The sequence below is a fragment of the Pleurodeles waltl genome, chromosome 1_2, assembly GCF_031143425.1.
Source record: "Pleurodeles waltl isolate 20211129_DDA chromosome 1_2, aPleWal1.hap1.20221129, whole genome shotgun sequence".
Lineage (NCBI taxonomy): Eukaryota > Metazoa > Chordata > Amphibia > Caudata > Salamandridae > Pleurodeles > Pleurodeles waltl.
In genome coordinates this window covers 477,732,083-477,757,272 of record NC_090437.1, presented here as the reverse complement: position 1 = coordinate 477,757,272, position 25,190 = coordinate 477,732,083, and the positions used below count along the sequence as shown (strand labels likewise).

General features: G+C 43.8%; 1 protein-coding gene across 1 annotated transcript in view; it reads right to left on the bottom strand.

Annotated features, from left to right (window-relative positions):
* Positions 1-3,631: 3,631 nt before the first annotated feature.
* Positions 3,632-25,190, bottom strand: part of LOC138301053 (caspase-6-like) — a 130,990-nt gene continuing 109,431 nt past the window's right edge. The window contains exons 7-8 of the mRNA XM_069241101.1: positions 16,324-16,477; positions 3,632-15,647 (exon numbers count right to left, since the gene is read on the bottom strand). Of these exons, the coding sequence (XP_069097202.1) occupies positions 15,415-15,647; positions 16,324-16,477 (387 nt within the window). The 3' untranslated portion in view covers positions 3,632-15,414. The remainder of the gene's footprint in view (positions 15,648-16,323; positions 16,478-25,190) is intronic.

Sequence of the window (25,190 nt, the reverse complement as noted above, 5' to 3'; positions counted from 1 at the left end):
ACTCTACACTACTGCACTCTCTGCCACTCAGTTGTATGCCACTCTACTCCATTGCACTCTATGCCACTCTACTCTGCCCCATGGCACTCTATGCCATTGCACTCTACGCCAATGCACTCTAAACAACTGCATTGTACGCCACTGCCCTTTACTCTGCACCACTGTACTCTACATCACTGCTCTCTGTACTACTCTACCCCTCTCTACACCACTGCACTGACACTCTACTTTGAAACATTGCACTCTATGCCACTGTACTCTACGCCACGCTACTCTGTACTGCATTCTATGCCACAGCACTCTATGCCACTGCACTCTACAGCATTATACTCTACTTTGCACCACTCTACACTACTCCATTCTGCACCACTCTACGGCACTGCACTCTATGCCACGTGAGTCTACTCTGCGATCTATACCACTGCACCACTCTACACTCTAGTGTATGCCACTCTACTCCACTGCACTCTATGTCACTCTACTCTGCCCCACGCCACTCCATGCCACTGCACCCTAAGCCACTGCACTCTACGCCAATGCACTCTGAACAACTGCACTGTACCCCACTCTACACCACTATGCCTTTTAGCCATGCTGAACAGGAGCCAATCTGGTGTATAACATTGCTAAAACACATTGGCAAAACCAATTACTCTTGCGCTGACGAGACCTATTGGATTTGCCAATGTTTGTTAGTACCATGAGGTACTGAGGTCCCTGAAAGAACTGTGAATGTGTAAGTCCTTAATTTAAATATGCATTACACACATCATAATATAGGCTGCTACAAAATGCGCAAATACATTTTGGTTAAATAAAAAAATGTCCTTCTAAAATACAGATTTAAATAATATTCAGTTTATACCTAACATTTTTTTTTATACCAGATTTAAATAATATACAGTTTATACCTAACATTTTTTTTTATAACAGTCCAATAAAACCACACACTCCACAGCTCACCTTGGAACACCCTTACAGTACCTCTCAAAAAGACAATATCTTTGTCATCAGAAAGCTTCAAGTGACTCCTTTGATTAAAGTCAATGCAGGTTTACAAGGCCCTTTACATTTGCAGATTTACCAGAAGGCCTTTTCTTATCTGTCTGCCACTCCCTCCTTCAGAGCACAGGAGACTCTCTGCCTTTTAATCTAGCTGGGGAAACTGATCTGCTCTAATTGCATTTTGTCCTTTAGATGAAAGGCTAAAACTACGGACAAATGCTGTGCGTCAAGCCTTTCATCAAGGACAATGGACAGCAGGGTGAAATTACGGGCAGTCCTTGAAAATTGCAGACGGGTGGTCACCCTAGGTTCATTAGACCGTTCCACTTTCTCACTTTTATATAACCAGCAACTCTTTTAAATCTAGAACTTGGTACTGGCTGTGTACAGTGGGAAAAGCTTTGTCACATTATTTTCTCCTCGATATTGCCATATTTTAGTGGTTTGACTCAGGAATATATTGTTTAGGCAGCAGGTGAAAAAGTGGATTTTAATCATTGGGCATCAGCCAGATATGGGTTTAGAAAGACTCTTTTCCATCCCTACATCACCTTTTCTTTTTAGGTCTCACCTAGTTAAGGGATAGGTTGACTCTTCAAGAAATGTTGTTTACTATTAGTAGGCTTACAGCCCGTCCATTGTTCACCATTAGTTGACTTCGTTGTCACTCTAATATGCCTGCTTCTACGTTGTCAGCCTGTGGCTTGACTTATTTTTCGTCTGTTGAACCTCCCCATGGAGCATGTCCAAAGCACTGCTTCTCTTGCGGGAGCTGCTTTTTTCTTCAGCTTTAAACAGTCCTTTCAACTGCAAGTTGCTCCCCGGAGGCATATCTTTTTTTTCAAACATTGCTTTCAAACTGTTTTTCATGCAACTAAAAGTAGCATATGCCATATTGATTACGTTTTATATAGTGCAAACTCAACCTGAAGTAATTGCAGCGCTTTACAAGAGCACTAGTTTAACCAATGTACGTATTTTTTTTAAATTGGTATTATTGGTATAACTTCCTTTTATGTACACATTAGCTTCTTTAAAAAGTTGTTGCAAGTGCATTTTATTTTCTTTTACAGTTGTCCACGTCCTGATGTTTAATTTTTTTTCACATTGCATATTTTGTTTTCAAGCACTTCCTTTAAAGTACACACCAGATTCTTACTCTATGCCAAGCCACTCCACTGTATGAGTGATTCTGTCTTTCACAGGTTGGTCATGTGCATGAGGTTGGTCATGTGCTGCTGAGTGCAAACAAAAGTGGCTTTGAGGTTGCCTTGAGGAAGGGGAGACTGGAAATGTTATTGCTGCTGCTGGCCTGAACTACTTGCCTCTGCTGTTGCTGTGGGGAACCTTAGAGTTGTCTGAACAAAAAACTCCTAGCATTGCCTCAAAATGTTAGTGGGTGTTGCCTCACGGGCGCAGAAAGTATAAGGGAGCATGCAGTTGGTCTACTTTCTTTAAAGCACTCACGGTGGAGTCAACCTTCTCACCAAAGCAATGTGATCCGTCAAGAAGTCTATCCATAAATGATGCTGGGACATCATATGAAAATCCTGTAGATTTCATACACTCATGGTGTAGCAGCACCACTCTAATGCCCACTGCTCTGTGTGTAGTCCACAGCAGATGACTTATTTAGCCACATACCAAACATCCTAAATGGTCTGTGCTAATTTTTCCCAGAAGGCTTCCTGGTCCGCTGGCAAACTTTCAATCAGTGTCCCATAAAGCATGGGAGAAGCCTCCCAGCAAACAACTGAAGCCTCAGGTCTGATGGCAAGGCTGGCAAAAGAGGAAATACTCTTCCTGAATGCCTTCATATCTGATATGGTTATAGCGAAGGAGTTTGTGTTGACCCTGCAGGTGGAGGCCTGTACCACCAAGCTTTCTGGAGTATGAAGATAGGTCAAAAAGGCTCAGTCCCATGGAGCCAGTCTGTGGCAATGTGCCACTTGTCTGATGACAGGAGGGCAAGAGTAATGTTTTGCCCGAGTTCCCATGAAGGTAACAGGGAGTCTTTCATTAAAAGGAAGCAGTGGTTCTGATGAGGACTGCCCTGCTTGCAAAATCTCTGTAAGGACTTTTGTTTTTACTTCAACTGAGGGGAGATGCAGATGCCCATTACGAAGAATGCACACTCTTCAGAAGAAGAATTGTCTAGCCCACTGCCCACTTGTAGGTCCATGTAAAAGTTATCATCATATTGTGGGGAAAGATCCTTCGCTCCATCGCAATTGTATCCATTATCACCAAATGTAGGATGGCTTTGTTCTGAGTGTGACACAAAAGTTGTTGAAGTGGGTGAGTTCTAGGGAGAAGAATCATATTGTCTGCGTCAAAAGGAACTGATGCCAGGCCCATAGGCAGGGAACTCACATGCCACTTTGTAAGAGGCCATGACAGATTTGATTCCAAGACAAACAGAACTTGGAAGTGGACTCAATATCCTCCTGTTGATGCGTTTTCCTCATCCTTCACAGGATTCAAAAAACGCTTTCTCTTTTCCCTTAGGTCAAGAGATCTTTTGACCCAGTGAAGAGTGTGGGAACCATGCACAATCCATTCAATTCCAAACAACAAATTTAAACACCATGATCCATGTGGCCACGGAAGCAAACTCCAATCAAAGTAAAAGTTTTAAAGCTTTATTTTATGACCACAAAGCCAAAGTCACGTAAATAGCGCGCAGAATCAGATTGTACTGATAAATGAACACCGTAGGCTGACCAAATGTACGAATCAAGTTTAATCTGCTCAACATTATCACACAGGGTCAAAATTCAGGGATTGGGACATAGGTTCTCCCTACTACTAACCAAATTAGGACAAGCATGTGTGGGAGTAGGCTACACATGTGGGCAAAAGTCAAAAAGAAAAGACAAAAATAATTTGGAAAACATCTAGTGAGCACGTTAGAGTGAAAGAAATGATTCAATAAATCAACGTGGCTGCAATGTGAAGACTTCAGGCCTAGTTATGATAACACAAGAAATATAATGCATTAATATCGCTATTAATAAAACAAACATAATATGCAAACATATGAATTCAGCATTAATAATATATCATAAGAACATGAAAAGGCATTTCAATAATAATTTCACATTAACTATGGCAGAGACGTGCATTTATTTTTCTGCACACCTGTAACTTTATACTACTAAATCATAAATGATCATATATGAAATTCACTTCTACTAGTAATAATTCATTCTTATTATTAAAATATATTTCAATATCTTTTAAAATCATTTTAGCACATTGTAATTTCTGGTAGGCACAATGTTTGCCACAAAAATAAACTTGAACACTTTTAAAATATGTGCCAGTGCAGCGTTTGCTCTATGTTAGGCTTTTAAACATGAATAAAAATGACACCAAATGCTGACGTCTGGTGCACTAAAAGCATTACTAAAATTTACGCTCCAACACTCCTCCGACATCAATGGCATCAATCTGGTGTTGACATGGCAGGTGCTGGCTTGTGTCGATGCACTGGGTGAGGAATTTGTTCTGGATTGGGCGCTGAATTGAATGGGTTTCAGAAGCCATAACTAGCACCATGGGCGGATTCGCCAGTAGTAACACATCTTGAGGCTCATCAGAGGGAGCCGGTATGGTGCGAAATGTGTAAAGCATGGCATCATTAAATGATCTGTTGTGGCACCCAGAAGCTCATGTTGCAACAAAATCAGTTTAGAAATCGGTTCCTCTTTAGGGGATCATAAATAAGACTTCAGAGCACATTGACATCCTCGCGACTTCTCCAAAAAAGAGTGGTGAGGCTTGAGATGAAGCCGATGTGGTAATGTTATTTATATGTTTTCTCTTTTAAGGGAGACATGTTTATGTTTGAGATGTTAGAATTCCACTGTTCTATGTAGCCTAGTAGTTAAGAGAACTTAGAATGTTGAGAAGAACTGGAAGCTGACAAGGCAGTAGCTGAGTATGTTGTTTGCTGCTGTGCTGTGTTAGAGTTTCTCTTTTTCAATAGAGAATTCTACTGGTTCTCATTAACTTATTGTTTCCTCCTTTACCTTGAACAATACCTCACAGCCGGCCTGGTTTTTCTTTAACATTGGTTTAGTTGTAGTGGCAAGAAAATCTGTTGCACAACCAACCCAGAGAATGGGACCAGGTCTGGATACTAGACTTCGAGCAGGAGCAGCCTTTACATAATTTCCACCAATGTTTGTCACAGGGATTGTAAAAAGAACCCATTAGCACCAGAAGCGTATATGCCATCAGATATGGTAGTGCAAGATGGACTGTACAAGTTAAGAAATTTGACTGGTGTGTCAAATAAATCACTATTAGTGGAAATTAGGAAAGAATATTCTAAACAACTCTGTACATGAGGGGTTTATGGAGCTGGATCTTCATTTGTCACACAGTTTCTAGGTACAAAAGGCCAGGTCCTCATACCAAGGAAACATTAAAAACTGTGCTTTTGACTGACTGGCTTAAACAGCACAAAAATACTGCCGTGGTAATAGTGCATGGCAATCAGGCTTTCCGGCGCTACAGTCCAAACTGTAATTCCTGACTGAAAGCACAAGTATGCAAGGCACATCTTTAAACACACTATATATTCAAACTAGAATTTGTAGCTCCATGTAAAGACAGCAACATAGTCTACTTCGGCTTTTCAGGTGGCAAGCTCTTGATTAATGTTTAAAGGACTCCATGTATATTTTCATGGAACATGTTTTAATCCATTGGGATGGCTAAAGAGTGGAAACAGAAAACCTGGAAAAATAAGATGAGGAGAAGATGAATAGAAAAAATATAGTGTTCTTAAAAAATGATAATTTTGGCATGAGAAAAGTGAAAAGAAATATTTCAAGTGAACATTCCAACAAAGCAGACATTCCGACTAGGGCTGTATTGTGAGTATCTTCTAATCAGAGGGGTTACTTGATTTGCAAACTTCACCACTGACTTTTTTTCCCATTTGTTTTACTTTTCATAACATTTATGACAATTTGCTGTGTGCAACACAAGCACTGGCAAACCCAATAGTTCTGGTGTTGGCTGCCACCTTTTGGCTTTCAGGCTTGTTTGTTGTATCCTGATTTTTACAAAACCTTATTTTTGGGTAAGCTATTGGGCCTTGCCAATTTGAAAAAAAAAGTAGCAAAAAACAAAAGTATGTATTTCAACAAAAAAAAACACCCAATGCCTTAGTAGTCTCTGGCATTGAAGGGAACTAATTTGTGTGTCACTGTGCTCCTTGTTAACCCCTCGGGTGCTGTGGACGAGCTGGGCCTTGGCCATGGTTGCCGTGTGCCGAGGACGAGCCCAGCTCATCCTGAACCCGGCCCACGGGGGGAGAGCTAGCAGTCCCCTGTGGGCCTTCCACCCATACCCAAGTCAGGGATGAAAGGGGAATCGCTTCCCCTTCCACCCCGACCCCCCCCAGTGACGTCTGATGACGCCAGCACGCGATCGCGTGCTGACCTCATCAGAGGTCATCTCCCATCACGCTGGAAGCATGCTTCCAGCGCGATGCGGAAGAGAAATGCTCAGCATTTCTCTTTCCGCTCGGGAGGAGGGGGCAGGCAGAGGCATGAAAAGAAAGGAAAGGCCATTCCTTTCATGTCTCTGCAAGCATTTGCGATGCGATCGGGCGGCAGAAATGCCCACTAGACACCAGGGATTTTTTTTTTTGATACCTACACATAAGGGGAGCGACCCCTTGGGCAAAGGCCGCTCCCAAGGGGGCCAAAATTTTTTTAGGCCATTTCTGCCCCCAGGGAGGGCAGAAACCCCCTAGACACCAGGGATAAAAAAATGTTGTTTATTTTTTTATATATGTGGGGAGCGACCCCTTAGGCAAGGGTCACTCCCAGGGGGGCTAAATAATTTTTGCCCCCCCGGGGACAGGTTGGCGTAATATAATTAGGCCGATCTGCCCCCAGGCGAGGCAGAAACCACTAGACACCAGGGAATTTTTTTGTTTTATATACTTACGCATAAGGGAAGCAGCCCCTTGGGCAAGGGCTGCACCCCAGGGGGGCAAAATATTTTTAGGGGTTTTTTGCCTCCCCCACGGGGGCAGATTGGCCTACTATAATTAGGCCGATCTTCCCCCGGGGGACAGAAACCTCTAGACTCCAGGGATATATATTTCTTTTAAATTACTTTATATTTTTATGTATGGGGAGCAACCCTGGGGGGGCAAATTGTATTTAGGCCATTTCTGCCCCCCTTTGGGTCAGATCGGCCTATTTTTATTAGGCCAATCTGCCCCCAAAGGGGGCAGAAACCACTAGACACCAGGGATTTTATTTTTTATACTTGCGCATAATGGGAGCGGCCCCTTGGGCAAGGGCCGCTCCCCAGGGGGGGCAAAATATTTTTAGGACTTTTCTGCCCCCTCTGGGGGCAGATCAGCCTATTATAATAAGGCCGATCTGCCCCCAGGGGGGCAAAAACCCCTAGACACCAGGGATATATTTTTGTTTATATTTACTTTTGTTTTTTACATATGGGGGAGCGACCCCTTAGGCAAGGGTCACCACCCTGGGGGCAAATTGCGCTTAGACCCTCGGCCTATTTTTGTTAGGCCAATCACCCCCCAAGGGGGGGGCAGAAACCACTAGACACCAAGGATTTGATTTTTCTTGCGTCAATTTCACGCAAGGGGAGCGACCCCTTGGGCAAGGGCCGTTCTCCTGGGGGGCACATTTATTTTAGGTCATTTCTGCCCCCCTTGGGAGCAGATTGGCCTATTTTTATTTGGCCGATCTGCCCCCAGAGGAACAGAAACCACTAGACACCGAAGATTCTTTTAGCACCAATTTCCCGCAATGGGAGCGACCCCTTAGGCAAGGGTCGCCCCCCTGGGGGGGCAAGTTTATTTTAGGCCATTCCTGCTCCCCTTGTGGGCAGATTGGCCTATTTCTATTAGGCCGATCTGCCCCCAGGGGGTGGAGGGAGAAACCACTTAGGCACCAGGGATTGGTGTGTGTCTGTATGTGTGTGTTTTGTTTAGGGGGGCAGCCCCTTGGGCAAAGGTTGCTCCCCATGGGGGCACATTACTGTTGGCCATATCTGCCCCCCTAGGGGGCAGATTGGCCTATTTTTGGAAGGCCGACAGAAAGCCCACCAGAGACCAGGAAAGATTTTTTTTTTAATAGGAGGGTGGGGGTATGGCCATACCCCCACCCCAAATAAATGGGGCCAAAGTTGTTCAGATCCACACCCCGGGGGGGCAGAAAGTCTACTAGATGCCAGGGAATAAAAATAAAAAAAATAGTGGGGTGGTGGCTACCAAACAGTATGGGCATGGTTTTGCCCCCACCCCAACTGAAGGGGGTAACAGTCATTCAGCTCTCCCCCGCACACTAAAACCTCTTATCCCACGGCAAGCAAGAAGTCATTTGATTATTTTGGGTTTTGGTTTTACATGTGGCCAATGAGAGCTTGGCTAACTCTCAAAATCGTCCCACTTGGAATGGTGAGGGTTGCACTTTTTGGACTTTGGGACGCTGCCATGTAGAAAATCCACAAGACCTAGACACATCTGACAACTAAACATCTGGGTGATTTCAGGGTGGTGTGCTTCACATGCACCCGCACCATTTTCTTTCCCACAATGCCCTGCAAACCTCCAACTCTGCTGGGAATCACACATTTTCCCCTACATCTTTGTGATGGAACATTCCGGAATCTGCAGGAATCCACAAAATTCCTACCACCCAGCATTGTCTCATCTATACCGATAAAAATTCTGCCGCACTTGTCAGCCTAAAAATGATTTTTTTTAAACTGCCCTTTGTGACCTGCTTTGGTTCCCTCTGAATTTCAACATGCTTTTGGCTCTTCCCTGTCACAGGCAATTGGCCCACCTACACAAGTGAGGTATCATTTTTACCGGGAAGACTGAAGGGAACGTTGGGTGGTAGGAAATTTGTCCAGATGCGGTGATCTCACAGAGAAATGTAGGAAAAATTTGATTTTTTAGCTAAATTTGAGGTTTGATGAGGATTCTGGGTAAGAAAACATTGGGGGATCCAAGCAAGTCACACCTCCCTGGATTCCCTCGGGTGTCTAGTTTTCAGAACTGTTTGGGTTTGGTAGGTTTCCCTATATGGCTGCTGAGCCCAGGAACAAAAACACAGCCCCCGCAAAAACAGGTAGTTTAGTATTTGATAATTTTGATGTATCCACATAGTTTTTTGTGGCATTTCCTTTCCCTGGCACTAGGCCTTCCCACCCAAGTGAGGTACCATTTTTATCGGGAGACTTTGGGAACGCTGGGTGGAAGGAAATTTGTGGCTTGTCTCAGATTCCAGAACTTTCTGTCACCAAAATGTGAGGGAAAAGTGTGTTTTTGGCCAAATTTCGAGGTTTGCAAAGGATTCTGGGTAACAGAACCCGGTGAGAGCCCCACAAGTCACCCCATCTTGGATTCCCCTAGATGTCTAGTTTTAAAAAATTTGCAGGTTTGGTAGGTTTCCCTAGGTGCCAGCTGCGCTAGAGGCCAAAATCCCCAGCTAGGCACTTTGCAAAAAACACGTCAGATTTCAATGTAAAAATGTGATGTGTCCATGTTGCGTTTCCTGTCGCGAGCATTAGGCCTACCCATGCAAGTGAGGTACCATTTGTATCGGGAGACTTGGGGGAACACAGAATAGCAAGTGTTATTGCCCCCTGTAATTCTCAAATTTTTTTTTCTTCCAAATGTAAGACAGTGTGTAAAAAAGACGTCCATTTGAGAAATGCCCTGTAATTCAAATGCTAGTATGGGCACCCCAGAATTCAGAGATGTGCAAATAACCACTGCTTCTCAACACCTTTTCTTGTGCCCATTTTGAAAATACAAATGTTTTCTTGATACCTATTTTTCACTCTTTATATTTCAGCAAATGAATTGCTGTATACCCGGTTTAGAATGAAAACCCATTGCAAGGTGCAGCTCATTTATTGACTCTGGGTACATAGGGTTCTTGATGAACCTACAAGCCCTATATATCCCTGCAAGCAGGAGAGTCCAGAAGATGTAACGGTATATTGCTTTCAAGAATCTGACATCACAGGAAAAAGTTACAGAGTAAAACGTGGAGAAAAATGGCTGTTTTTTCACCTCAATTTCAATATTTTTTTATTTCAGCTGTTATTTTCTGCAGGAAAACATTGTAGGATCTAACTATAACATGAAGCTTTATGTTAGAATATGTAACTGTTGTTTACATTAATGTTGAAATTAATATGGGCAAAATATAATCTGAAATTTAATGTGCATTGGGGAATAATATTTTAAGTTGACCTAACAAGACCTGTATTTCTTTTAATGTGAGAAACTGATTTCCGTTTCTGCTAATGTGTCATTTAATTGCAGGTGCATTCACACGAAATGTTAGTTTGGAAATAGATGTACTATTGTTTTAGTAATAAAGAATTTGTGAAAAGGACCATGATGGAAGAACATGGAGAAACTGAGAGTTAGATGACTGTCCCTCTTTATACATGTTGCTAAGGACCTCTAGAGGACTAAGAAAAGCAGTGTTCGCAGTTGACATTGTGAGAGAGAAGACTACAATGGAGCTCCTGAGGATTGGAAGCTGGTGTTACCTAACCGAACTGTGTAGTATTAACTAGCATTCTCACAAACTGACTTTAGACACGTTCCTCCTGGACTTAGAGAGGTACAGACCTCTGACTTTCCTTTTTGCCCCAATGCTTTTCTGAAGTGTGGCACCTTAACCTTCTATTTCTAATTTAATCCTATGCCTTTTTCTAGAATTATTTTCTTTTTGTCATTGCTCTTTGACTTTTTGAGATTTTTCACACAAAAGACGCAAATTTGGCGTGGGTAGCTTATGTGGACAAAAAGTTATGAATGCCTAAGCGTGAACTGCCCCAAATAGCCAAAATAAGGCTTAGCTCCTGAGAGGGGAAAGGCCTGGCAGCGAAGGGGTTAAAGGGCAGAATGCTGTCAGTTACAGTGTAGTGGTAGTGGTCATGCTGTATGCTGTAGTGAGTGGAAGAAAAATGTGAATGACACAATAACAAACCAGTGGAGTATGACGGCTGGCTGAATTTTTGTAAAATCAAAAGGTCTTAGCTAGAGTCAGACCTAAAAATACAAGGACATTGAGTAAGACATTTAAAAATACTTTATTTTTCATTCATGAATGGATATTTTTGTGACTAGAAAAAGTGTACGTCATAATTGTTCCCTTTCTCTTCAGTTTGTATCTAACATTGAGTCAGTTATAGGCATTTAATTACACCAGCATAACAAAACAGTTTATACATATCTCTCTGAAACAGTATAATAGAAAAATGACCAGCCTCAGGATGGTAGGTTTCCCTAGTTTTCAGGTTGCCTATGTGTGACATTTCCATGATTGCAGTGAGCATATGAGTGACATTCAACTGCCAAAAGTGTCACATTTTGAGTGACTGATGAAGTCCATGTAAAGAAAGAAATATTAGAAATGAACCGCTTTTAAGGAATGAAAGGGTCCACATAGGCCTTTAAACTGCTGCAAAATCCCTGATGATGAAGAAACCCCAGATTTTCTGCAAAAACACAAGGCTTTAGTGTCAATTTCCACCTGCTCCCTGATCAACATGTGTTGCAAGATAACTTAGAGGGTTAAAGCTCTGATATCTGAAACTCCTAGCACAATTTATATCATTGATGCCCACCACCACTGTGGAGCTCAATAAGAAAGCACTTTGGGTTGAACATGGGGAGCAAAGATCAGTGGGTGTCTCTCTTTCTGTGTGGAATGCTGGCTCAGTTTTTGATTTTGCAAACGCTATAACTAAAGTGTGATGCAGTGTCATCTTGACTCCACCCCTGACATCACTACTTAAGCGTATTTATAAATGTGACATTTCATTTAGTGTGTGTTCTAACTTTATTAATATAAAGTGGTGCACTTGAAATTCAATAATGAATTGCATTCACTGTAGTGTTAGGAACAATGTATTTTGAGTGGCTCAGCCTTATTAAATAAAATGTAATCATCGAAATAAGTAAGAAAAAAAATCCTCATATTAATGGAGTGTAATTTCATTCGATACAAGAAAAATTCATGTGATGTGCACACTAATGTTTATAGTTCAGCATTGAGAAGTGTAGTTTGTAGTCCTATTTAGATGTATGTATTCATAGTTGTATTGCACTTATATTAACTATTACATGAAGCTTTATGTTAGAATATGTAACTTTTGTTTACATGAATGTTGAAATTAATATGTGCACAATATAACCTGAATTTTTATACATTGGGGAATAATAGTTTAAGTTGACATAACTAGCCCTGTATTTCTTTTAATGTGAGAAATTGATTTCCGTTTCTGCTAACGTGTCATTTAATTGCAGGTGCATTCACACGAAATGTTAGTTTGGAAATAGATGTACTATTGTTTTAGTAATAAAGAATTTGTGAAAAGGACTATGATGGAAGAACATGGAGAAACCGAGAGTTAGATGACTGTCCCTCTTTATACATGTTGCTAACGACCTCTAGAGGACTAAGAACAGCAATGTTCGCAGTTGACATTGTGAGAGAGAAGACTACAATGGAGCTCCTGAGGATTGGAAGCGGGTGTTACCTAACAGAACTGTGTAGTATTAACTAGCATTGTCACAAACTGACCTTAGACACGTTCCCCCTGGACTAAGAGAGGTACAGACCTCTGACTTTCCTTTTTGCCCCAATGCTTTTCTGAAGTGTGGCACCTTAACCTTCTATTTCTAATTTAATCTTACGCCTTTTTCTAGAATTATTTTCTTTTTGTCATTGCTCTTTGACTTTTTGAGATTTTTCACTGCCCTTCACAGAAAATTTAGATAGATGCCCTTAGATTATACCCATGTATAGGAGGAAAGATCAAAGACTTTTCTCTGAGTATCAGATATTATTGCTGATTTTCAATATTGCTGTAACCAAATGCTTGGTTTGCCTTATACTAATTTGCCTAAACTTCTTCAGGAGATTTGGTTATCCTGTTGCTTTTCTGTGCCTCTACAGTATGTTTTTGAGATTTGTCTACAATTGCATGACTGTTAACTTGTAATGAAATCCCTTAACTTTTTTCCAAATTGAGTTTACTTTGTGTGACTGAATTGGTTACACTATAAATTAATGATGAATCTTTGTGAGCTAACTCTATAAATTAATCCCTTTGGAAGAAGGAAAGACTCAACACCTACAGAAGAAGAGCTAAATGCTCCATCAAATGTTTGACCCATTTTGTTAAATGCTAAAACAAAGATCTCCCTAACATGGGGCAATCTTAGCCTGCACAAAATGTTTCCTGACTAGTACTCAAGTTATTACAAGTGTGGTTGTAGTGTACACAGGAGGTTGTCTAGCCAGTGGAAATCAATGTATGCAGCAGTCAGACTGACCTGCGCCAAGTTAGCACTGATCAAAAACTACAGCCTGTTTCAACGCAGACCTGCTCCTCACTTCAGAAGAGCTCACTAATTTGGCATGTATTTGTCTTGGACCAAGTTATGCATTGCAACAGGCAGAGAGAATGGCCCTGGACTGTGAAAAGCAGCGACAGCAAGTGCTGCTGAAGTGCTTAGATGGCTCAGAGGTCTGATGTGAGGCACTGTACTACCACAATCAGCACCCCTGGTTCCTGTGCAGAGGCACATGGGGATAAGAAGGTTCCTTCCTTCCAGAGTCCATGAGGGCTGGGGAGACGACATCCCTAACTTCATTAGCAGTCAGGAAGACTAAAACATCTTGCACACTCTGACGTGGATGGGGCTATAGCAGCTACCTCTTACAGTGTTTCTAATTGTTACTAAAGTGAACAACTTATACGGCCCATGCTGAAAGCTCCACAGCAACCAGACTCTTCTCCCTGACCTATGCTGGCTCGCACTCAAACTAGCTGCAGAACACCAACAACTGCTCTGACCTGAAGTGCTTTTCTCACATACGAGGAGATAAAAATCCTCATAATGCTCAATACAGTATTTTAGTGCGGTGATGCGGCCACCAGCACTAAAATGTGTTATACTGACCCGCGATGCGTGGTGCTTGGCAGGGATGTGTCCCATACCGGGATGTTTGCTTAGCATGAAGCAGAACAAATATTCCTAGCTTGCCCCAGAGGCTTATGCCACAGTGATATGCTACTTTCAGATTATGGTTTTATAGCTCACTGAGGGATTACAAATTTTAAAGCGCAGGTGCAGCCCTGCCAAGTACCACGCAACATGAGTGAGACTAACGCATTTTAGTGCTGGTGTTCGCATCACCGCACTAAAATGTGTTCGTCATTTACAGAACTGCTGAATACAGTCGGGATCATGAGATGCTCCACTGCTGAAGGAATAATTATTAATAAAAAGTTGACCTCCCACATTCTTTGGTGCAATCAGCACCATTTCATTTTTGTACAACAGGTTCTAAGACTCGCTGTTATCAAGCATCATTTAAATGATCATTTTTAGCATTTAGAATTAGACTTTACCATCTAGTGGCGTCACCAAATTCCTTCAATGTCATAGATAAGCAATCTGGAAACGGCAGCTGTGTTTTGCTTGTGAGAAAGTGTCACTCATAGTCATTGAAATATCACTCATAACTATACTGAAATTATGAAAATGTCACACATAGCAATCTGGAACCTTGGCAGCTATGCAGGTGCCATTTCTTTAAAATGTGCTTTAAAAAAGAAGTACTAACCATGTCTGCAAGCTTCTCAGTGGAAGACCAACAGTATAAAATTCTACAGTATAAAATTTAAATTATCATGGAATTCTCAGATTTAAGTCCTAGTGAAAGGGCAAATGCATCAAGTAAGTCAGGTTAGCAAAAACGACCACCTAACCCCCTGTAGGTCTTTACAGTTCCTAGTACCAAGAATCCCCAAATAACATTATCATGCCTTTCAGTCAGTATAGTAAGAGGAATCAGTCTAACTGGATCTTATTCAAAACAAGCATTTGCAATTAAATGGGTCTCGCATTTGTTCAGGTTAGCGCTATTAGCGTTTTTAATTCCTAACTGAACTTTTCTTGCCACATAAATTGAAAATGAAAAGTAAAACAGTTGACATAAGCGAGCCGATTCAAAGTGCCACGGCAGCCATGAGCATAAGTGCGAAGGAGAGACACAAAAAGAAAAAAAAAGTTTGCTCACAGTCAAACACAAGGCAGTAACAAAATCGCCCCAAGGATGGACAAACGCAAAGCCTTTACCAATGATGATAAAGGATTTTTGAAAGGCAAGCCATTACGAACGAGTGATAGTGATGAGCATGCAGTGGGGTTGGTTAAAAGCCCACAGATAGATTACAACACGTCAGAGCGCTTGCACGCTCGCACGAGAAAGAAACTGTTACTAAAAACATGCAATATAATTCTTCCTTTTTTCTATATTTCATCCAGGACAAGTATCAACAAGGTGCCACCAAACCTCACTTTTACTTTGGACGCAGGTACAACTTTTTAGTGAGCATGGACACAAAGCAGGGCGCCTGCTTCTTTCCGATAGCTTTTATATTGCTGCTCATGTCCACTCGACGGGCAGACACCTTCCTGTTCACCAGGGTCAGTAGTTCAAGGATTTCCAAGGAGGACCCATATTTTTTCAGTGCGCTGCACAGATCTTGAATGTACCAGGAACCGTTCATTGTTTCACGGTGGGAATAGTAACCTGGAGGAAAGCACAGAATAAGAGAGTTTAGAGAGAGGTGAGAGGAAGTGGTCTGATGCTTCACATGTTACAAAGCAAGTAATGACCAGTATGCCCCGATTCTGTTGTAGGAATCCTTTAACTGGGTGTACTGACGTTCGTAAGCAACTAAATATATGGAAGTTTATTTACTAATGTTTTGCATGGGTGGGCTTTGCGCAGGGATACCCAAATCATTGATTCAATGTACTACTTATTATGTTCTGTTACCATGTATTTGTATAGTGCGCTATCTCCCTTGGGAGTATACAGGCACTCTAGCTGGTGTCTGATGGCCTTGGCAGGGCATACTCAAAAAGGCCAGGTCTTCAGCTCCTTGAGGAATTAAAGAAGGGAGGAAGAGAAGGTCTCTGGTGTGCTGCGGGAGGTCATTCTGGGCGTTAGAAGCAATATGTGAGAAGGCACAACCTCCTGATCGCTTTTCTTAGTCTTTAAGAGGTTTTTTTTACATTTATATTTATGTATGGAACGTATGATCTGCATTTGTGTGATCGTCACTTGATGTACATAATCTCATAGGTTGTTTCACATTTTCACAAGTAGCACACAGAGCTCCGGTGCTTCCTAGCTAGTTTTGCGTTTCATAAATACTAACACATACTTACATACATGGAAACTATTATTAAAGTGCTTGTACCTTCAGCCACAGAGTAACACATGAGAAAATCTGCTCCTGCTGGCAATGTGTACACGGAGGCCGCATCCACTTGAATTTCATTCTGTAGCTCTATTGCGCTGTCAACTGCGTCACAGGCAATGACTGGCTCGTCATGCTGCTCTCCGCGGCAAGCCTGAAGGCAGGGAACAAAGGCTTTGTCAGCTGCTATATTACAGGAAACTGCATTCCTTTGTCCTGTAGTAGCTGAACAAGACAGTTCTGACAGATCAGTTTTGTAAACAAGCATTGGCAAATTCAATAGGTCTTGTCTCAGCAAGGGAAAAATGCTTTGTTTATTTACTTCCAAACATTTGCAATATTGGAGAAAAAATGGCAAACATAAACAATATATAAATAAAGGAGTGACCCAGCAGACCAGACATACCAGCCCTGGCACTTAAGTGCACTCCTTTTCAGGTGGCTGTGCACAGCTCCCAAGGAAACTCATAGTGCAAAACAGGCAGTGGGTGAAGTGGTCTGACCCAGTGCCGCAGGCTATATATTGTTGTGGATGAAAGCAAAATGTGAATGATACTTGAACAGACCTAGGGCTGAAAGGAGGCTGTCAGAAAGCCGTTCTATGTGCATATAGTTTTTTATTAAAGTGTTTTTTTGTGTTGGAAACACGAGGCTTGCGAAACAGTTAAGCTATCTCAGGCCATACAATGAAACCTAAAATATTCTCATGGAAAACACAATCTCAAAGGAAAAAGACAGGTAGGCCAAAGTTTCAGTTGCTTTCATAGAACGCACGAAAGTGATCAGTAGGCAACTGATATGCAGATATGCCTCTCAAAAGCAGCCATCAGCAGGCGGTCAGAGGGACAGTAAAATATGCAGCTTGTATTTTTTTAAAAGGTAATTGCTGGATTTGGTAAAGATTTCATTACTAACTCTAAAAAACACAAAACCATTACCCTTTACTCGTGCTGGTCATGCCTCAAAGATGCGATAGCCTACACCATCTTCAAGTCAGCCATCTCCCTAACTACATGGTAGGGATCACCTATACTCAAAAGAACATTACGACCTTCTGGGCTTCACTGGCCGCCGAGGAGGTGCTGCTGCATGATCCATGTGCAATAAACCGCCTTCCGAGCCACAAGCAGCAGCGCCTGTTAGAGGGAACACACCACACCAACCAACAATGTACCAACGCGCTACTCAAGAGGCACAGCTTCAACAGAAGCCCACATTAGTACAAGCCCCACAGAGATGTGATCTGGGGTAACACTGTAAAACTGGAGGGGCAGCCATGTTGGATTGGGACCCCTTACAGCCCTGAAGCATTCAGACAAGCTCTTTAGATGACATCACCCCCTGAATGATGACTACCTTATTAGCCTGCTGAACTTCTGGTGCCTACAAGGCCCTCAAGAAACTACATGGGGATGAAAACGCTAAACTTGAAGTCCTCTGTATGCTGATTAACACTCATATGAACTTTATTGCTAGACCTCTAATTCTTTCAATGATCACCTGCTTTAGGATTACGTTGGGAGTAAATTAAGGATTCAAATCACTGACCCCTCAAAATATATTTGCTATATTCCTGAGTGATATAACCTTTCTTCAGTTTGACTAATCTCCCAATCTGACACTACATGAATGAGAATAAGGCATCCAGACTGCTCCTATTTTCTGAAATAGTAGCCCTAAAAAAACAGAAAACTATCTCAGGAAACATGACCGCAGCAGTGTTTACGTATCACGACATGATGGTGAAATTGAAAAATAGCCAATTCTCCACCTTGACAGTGGAACAGACCACATAAGAAAAAAAAAAGAGGAACTGGAAAATCTGAGAGGGAAATGTCTGGCATAAAAACGTGTATGGACACCAAAAACAAATGTCTGGATGCACTGGAAAGCCAATTTACAGAAACAAGGGACTGATGGGTGGAGTTGTGGAAAACCCAGAAGAAACTAATGGACTTGGAAGATTGGAGCTGTAGAAGTAATATAATACTTTTTTGTACCCCCTCCTTCCACCCCCAAGGACAGAGGACACGTAACACAGGATCCCCTTCATCTTGACATTTATTCTGCAGTTACTAGAAATAGAGTTCAAAATGCAAAACAAACGAGCAACTAGGGCACTCCAAAATAATAAGTCCGAGATCAGTAAAGTTGCAGGAAATACTTTAATCCTTTGTGTTGGGAAAATCCAATTAGTGCTCAAAGATAGTCATGTCCACATGTTAGAAAAGGCATATCAGAGTTCAGAAACAGCCAACACGTGTTTCGTCCACACAGACTTTTTCAAGGCAAACAAGAAGAGTAATCCAGCAGAGTACATGGCCGTCCCTTGTAGTGTAGGGAAAAGGTAATCTTCCAAGACAGAAAGGACTGTAAACATTGAGTGTATCCGTAGTATGGAATAACACTTGCAAAAGGCCTAAATAGACCCAGCCTGTCACAACCCGGCAGCGTTATCATGCGCTGTTCATGATCGTACACGCTGTTTTTCCTGACTCTCGGAATTCGGGAGAGTGCAGGCTGCCAAGGTGCCCCCACAGCGTTTAGGGCAAATTCCCCGGACTTTGTGAGTGCCGTGACTCCATTTCATGCGTGCACTATAGATAGGTCACTACCTATGTATAGCTTCACAATGGTAACTCCGAACATGGCCATGTAACATGTCTAAGATCATGGAATTGTCACCCCAATGTCATTCTGGCATTGGGGAGACAATTCCATGATCCCCCCAGTCTCTAGCACAGACCCGGGTACTGCCAAACTGCCTTTCCCGGGGTTTCACTGAAGCTGCTGCTGCTGCCAACCCCTCAGACAGGTTTCTGCCCTCCTGGGGTCCAGCCAGGCTTGGCTCAGGAAGGCAGAACAAAGGACTTCCTCAGAGAGAGGGTGTTACATCCTCTCCCTTTGGAAAAAGGTGTCAGGGCTGGGGAGGAGTAGCCTCCCCCAGCCTGTGGAAATGCTTTGATGGGCACAGATGGTGCCCACCTCTGCATAAGCCAGTCTACACCGGTTCAGGGATCCCCCAGCCCTGCTCTGGTGCGAAACTGGACAAAGGAAAGGGGAGTGACCACTCCCCTGACCTGGACCTCCCAGGGGAGGTGCCCAGAGCTCCTCCAGTGTGCTCCAGACCTCTGCCATCTTGGAAACAGAGGTGTTGCTGGCACACTGGACTGCTCTGAGTGGCCAGTGCCATCAGGTGACGTCAGAGACTCCTTCTGATAGGCTCTTACCTTTCATACTAGCCTATCCTCATTCCTAGGTAGCCAAACCTCCTTTTCTGGCTATTTAGGGTCTCTGCTTTGGGGAATTCTTCAGATACCGAATGCAAGAGCTCATCACAGTTCCTCTGCATCTCCCTCTTCACCTTCTGCCAAAGGATCGACTGCTGACTGCTCAGGACGCCTGCAAAACCGCTACAAAGTAGCAAAGACGACTACTGCAACCTTGTATCGCTTCATCCTCCTGGCTTTCTCACCTGTTTCCTGGTGGTGCATGCTCTGGGGGTAGCCTGCCTCCTTCTTGCACCAGGAGCTCTGAAGAAATCTCCCGTGGGTTGACGGAATCTTCCCCCTGCAACCGCAGGCAACAAAAGACTGCATCACCGGTCCTCTGGGTCCCGTCTCAGCACGAAGAGCATTGTCCCTGGAACTCAGCCACTCCGTTCAAGTGACTCCCACAGTCCAGTGACTCTTCAGTCTAAGTTTGGTGGAGGTAAGTACTTGCCTCCCCACGCTAGACTGCATTGCTGGGTACCGCGTGATTTGCAGCTGCTCCGGCTCCTGTGCACTCTTCCAGGATTTCCTTTATGCACAGGCAAGCCTGGGTCCCCGACACTCTAACCTGTAGTGCACAACCTTCTGAGTTGTCCTCCGGCGACGTGGGACTCCCTTTTCTGACTTCGGGTGGACTCCAGTTCACTCCTCTTCTAAGTGCCTGATCTGGTACTTCTGCTGGTGCTGCCTGCTTCTGTGAGGGCTCCCTGACTTGCTGGGCACCTCCTCTGTCTCCTCATTCAAGTGGCGACATCCTGGTCCCTCCTGGGCCACAGCAGCATCTAAAAACCCTAACCATGATCCTTGCAGCTAGCAAGGCTTGTTTGCAGTCTTTCTGCATGGGAACACCTCTGCAAGCTTCTTCACGACGTGGGACATCCATCCCCGAAAGGGGAAGTCCCTAGCCCTCTTCGTTCTTGCAGAAACCAAAGCTTCTTCCATCCAGTGGCAGCTTCTTTGCACCCTCAGCTGGCATTTCCTGGGCATCTGCCCACTCTCGACATTGTCCCGACTCTTGGACTTGGTCCCCTTGTTTCACAGGTACTCAGGTCCAGAAATCCACTGTTGTTGCTTTGCTGGTGTTGGTCTTCCTTGCAGAAACCCCCTATCACGACTTCTGTGCTCTCTGGGGGTTGTAGGTGCACTTTACACCTACTTTTCAGGGTCTTGGGGTGGGCTATTTTTCTAACCCTCACTGTTTCCTTACAGTCCCCGCGACCCTCTACAAGCTCACATAGGTTTGCGGTCCATTTGTGGTTCGCATTCCACTTTTGGAGTATATGGTGTGTGTTACCCCTATACCTATGTGCTCCTATTGCAATCTACTGTAACTTTACATTGCTTGCATTACTTCCTTTTGCTATTACTGCATATTTTTGGTATTGTGTACATATATCTTGTGTATATTTGGCATCCTCATACTGAGGGTACTCACTGAGATACTTTTGGCATTTTGTCATAAAAATAAAGTACCTTTATTTTTAGTATATCTGTGTATTGTGTTTTCTTATGATATTGTGCATATGACAACAGTGGTATAGTAGGAGCTTTGCATGTCTCCTAGTTCAGCCTAAGCTGCTCTGCTATAGCTACCTTCTATCAGCCTAAGCTGCTAGAAATACCTTTTATACAATAATAAGGGATAACTGGACCTGGTACAGAGTGTAAGTACCCCTTGGTACCCACTACAAGCCAGGCCAGCCTCCTACTGTGTCTCTCGCTCCTTGCCAGTATACCCGGTCCTCCCTCCCCCGCCCTAGCCGCAGCAGCCAGTGGTTCTATTGCCAGGGCAAATAGCAGGGAGAAAGGGGGCAACCCTGTCTCGTTCCACGCTCAACTCTGTACCTGTTGGATATTGTGTGCCCTGTGCGGACTCTGGCGGAGGGGTCAGTATATAGTAATTTCACCCAGGAGATATATTCAGGTCCAATTCCAAGTTTGGACATGACTATATAGAGGAAATCCCAATCTAGACTATCAAAAGCCTTTTCAATATCTACTGCTAGGATACCCGATGTCATGGCGTTGGGAGCCAGGTCCCTCATGATGGCAATTAATCTACGAATATTCTTAGCTGTATTGCGTCCCGGTATGAAACCTGCCTGGTCTGGGTGTATCAGGGAGGACATCAGTGGGAGGAGTCTGGATGCCAGGACCTTGCTAAGAATTTTATAGTCAAGGTTCAACATGGAGAGGGGTCTATAAGCTCCCACCCTTGTTGGGTCTTTGCCGGGCTTGAGAAGGGGGAATATGACGGCCTCTCGGGAGGATTCAGGCAGTAGGCCCTGGTCCCTAGCGCATTTAAATATATTTTCTAATCTTGGAGAAAGGATATCCGCGAAGGCAATATAAAATTCGACAGGGAAGCTGTCTGTGCCAGGTGATTTTCCTCTGGCCATTCCTTTCATGGCCTCATTAATTTCGGCTAGTGTGACGTTCCCTTCTAATGATTCTGTGAGTTCAGGATCCAGGAATTTTAAATGTAATTCCGTTAAGTAGTCTTCAGTTTGTCCTCTATTAAGATTGAGTCTTTTTTGTATAAACCCTCGTAAAATGTAATAAACTGGGTATTAATCTGTTCTGGTTCAAAAAATTGGGTCCCCGTCTCCGAGGTCAAGTTCATAACGGGGGGCGATCTATCAGATTGTGAAACCACCCACGCGAGGAGTCTGCCCGCCCTATCTGTCTCTCTGTGTGCCCGGGTGAGGTAGTTTTTGTAATCAAAGCATCTAAGGCGTTCAATGCAGTGTGCCACTTCGGTCCTAAGGTCTTGCATTAAGGTTTGTAGGTGAGGGTTCCCAGGTCTGTCTTTCTCAACTTCTCTTAGTTTAGTCTCAGCTCGTTCCGTGACACTTAGTAAGGGTCTGCGTATTCCCACTGTCTCTGCTCTGCACTTCCCACGCATTACTACCTTGAAGGCATCCCATTCTACCAGTGGATTAGTAGTGGTTGCGTCATTGTCTTCAAAATAATGCAGCACACTTTGGCGGAGTTCGGCCCGGAAGGGGGCATCTTCTAATAGCTCGGGCTTGAGTCTCCACGTGGGGATACGGGGAACAATGGATCCCCAGTTCAGAGTCAATAAGAGAGGGTTGTGGTCTGAAATTGTGCGGAACAGATATTTTGTGTCTAGAATTAGTGAATGTATATCAGGTGAGCAGAGGAAAGCGGCTAAGCGTACATGCAGTTCATGAAGACGGGAAAAAAAGGAATAGTCCCTTATGGTGGGGTGTAATCTACGCCAGGCATCAATTAGGCCCCAATTCGTTTGCCAGGTGGTGAATTGTCGCACCGTTCTCACCAGTGGGGAGTTAGGCAGGGGAGGGTGTGACCTGTCTATGTTGGGGTTACCCACACAGTTAAAATCCCCCCCACTATCACTGGGGATTGTAAGTACGATGCTAATAAATTAGATAGTCGTGTTAAGAATTCTCCCTGATTAGTGTTGGGAGCATATACATTAATCAAGGCCAGTTCCCTCCCCTCTAGTCTGCCCTTGACAGCCACAAATCTCCCCTCAGGGTCTATAAAGCTATCTGTCATTTGGAAGGGGACTCCCGCTCAAATCCAAATCAGAGTGCCTCTCGAGTATGCCGAGTAGGAGGTATAGTACGCCTGACCCCTCCATCTTTTCTCCAGGGCTTTACCCTCTGTCAGTGTTAAGTGGGTTTCTTGGAGCATGGCTATTTGAATTCCCCTCCTCTGTAAGTATGATGAGACCTTGTATCTCTTAACCATTGAGTGCATACCTCTGATGTTCCACGTAAGGAACTTATATGCTTTTGGCGTTGTCATGTTGCTAGCTTTTTCCCCCTTATCAGGGTGTGCTTCAGGGGGCATGGGCTCGCATAGCTCTCCTTCATATTAATTTAATCCCTGAACAATTCTTTTATTTTCGTAAGGGTTCTCTGAAGTTTAATTAGACCCAGAAATATCCCTGAAACTGTAGTTACCCAACACCCGATCCCCAGGACAAAAGTCGAAACCTCTCTCTCCCAAACTAGTAAAAAATCTTTAACCTGTCCAACAATGTGGGGGTTGCTCTGAGGTGGAGTCAAAGCATAGCAAAGCATCCTCTCCCCGACCCTCGGGAGGTTATCATATAGGGATTTCATACCACCAAATCTGTGTTCAGTACAGTTATTTGTTGTCTGGAGGGTTACTCTGCAGGGTGGTCAAAGGCTATAGGTTTGGGTGTAAGTGCAGCATGCTCTTCTTTCTTCAGAGATTTGTGTTTCTGCAGTTATGATTCCTGCTTGCTCATCAGATGATGTTGTCTGAGGTTCCTGGCGTCACGTCTGGGCCGTGCTTGTCGGACGCGAGCGAGAGTTCTGACTCTTGCTCCGATTCATATTGTTCTATGCCGTCCTGGGATTGTTTGGGGGAACCGTGTTCTGAGCCGCTGAGGGATGCAGCTGCCTCCATAGCTTTTTGGCGTTCTTTTAGAATTTCTTGACGGGATGGGCTGTTTCGTTTACTGGAATTATTGTGCTTATGTTTTCCTTTGCGGTCTATGTGATGCTTTTCAGGACTGTGACTTTTCTCTCTAGTCGGTTGTTCGTCGATCCAGCTCCAAGTCTCTTCCGCCGTATTGAAGAATTGTGCCCAAGATGTGGTCACTATTCTTAACCTGGCTGGAAACAACATCCTGTATTGGACCCCCATCTTACGGAGATTTTGTTTGGCTTCTCTGAAGGATGCCCTCTGTCTCTGAACTTCGGGAAAGATACGGATCACGTGATTGTCGATCGTGCAATCTCCTTTCTTCCTGCTTTGACTTAGTAGGTAATCCCTATCTCTGTAGTGGAGCAATCTGGCTATTACTGGCCTAGGAGGAGCACCCGGTGGGGGTGAGCGCACTGGGACCCTATGGGCTCTTTCTATTGCGAAGAACTGGGATAGGCCTTCGTCCGTCAATGTCTCCTTTAACCATTTTTCAAGGAATTCTACCAGGTTAGGTCCTTCAGAGCGTTCAGGTAGCCCTATGACTCTGATATTGTTTCGCCGCGATCTATTTTCGGCATCTTCAGCCCTTAATTCTAATTCTCTGATTCGTTTCTCCATTTGGCGTGTTAGTTTAGAATTATCCTTTATTTCAGGCCGCAGTTCTTCTAGTTGTTTATCTGTGGTATTCACCTTTTCTGCCAGGCGACGATGGTCCTCTCTAATCACTGTAAGGTCAAACGCTAGTGAGACTATTTTGCCTTCAAGGGCAATTCTGGAGGCAGTAATGGCTGGCATCACGTCTTGGAGGATAGGTTCGTCTGACTCCTTTCTCTCTCCTGGAGCAGGTTTCCTCGGATCTTCCCGTTCCGACAATGTCTTGGCAGGAAGGTCAATAGTGTTGTCTGTGTCACGGCGTCTGCCCGTTTTGCCCATTTTATGGAACTGTAGGTGTGCTCAGTGTGAATAGTTTACTGGTAGGAGGCTGTTGATCGCCCAAAAGAGGAGGTATAGTCCGCCGCCGTCTCAAGGACTTACCAGTTCCCCTTTGGAGTTTCTAATGATCTGAGAGGACAGTACTTAGTTCCTATGGGTGCCCGTGTTCTTCTCTTGCGCCAAGGCGAGGGTGCTATTTTCTCTGGGAATCAGATC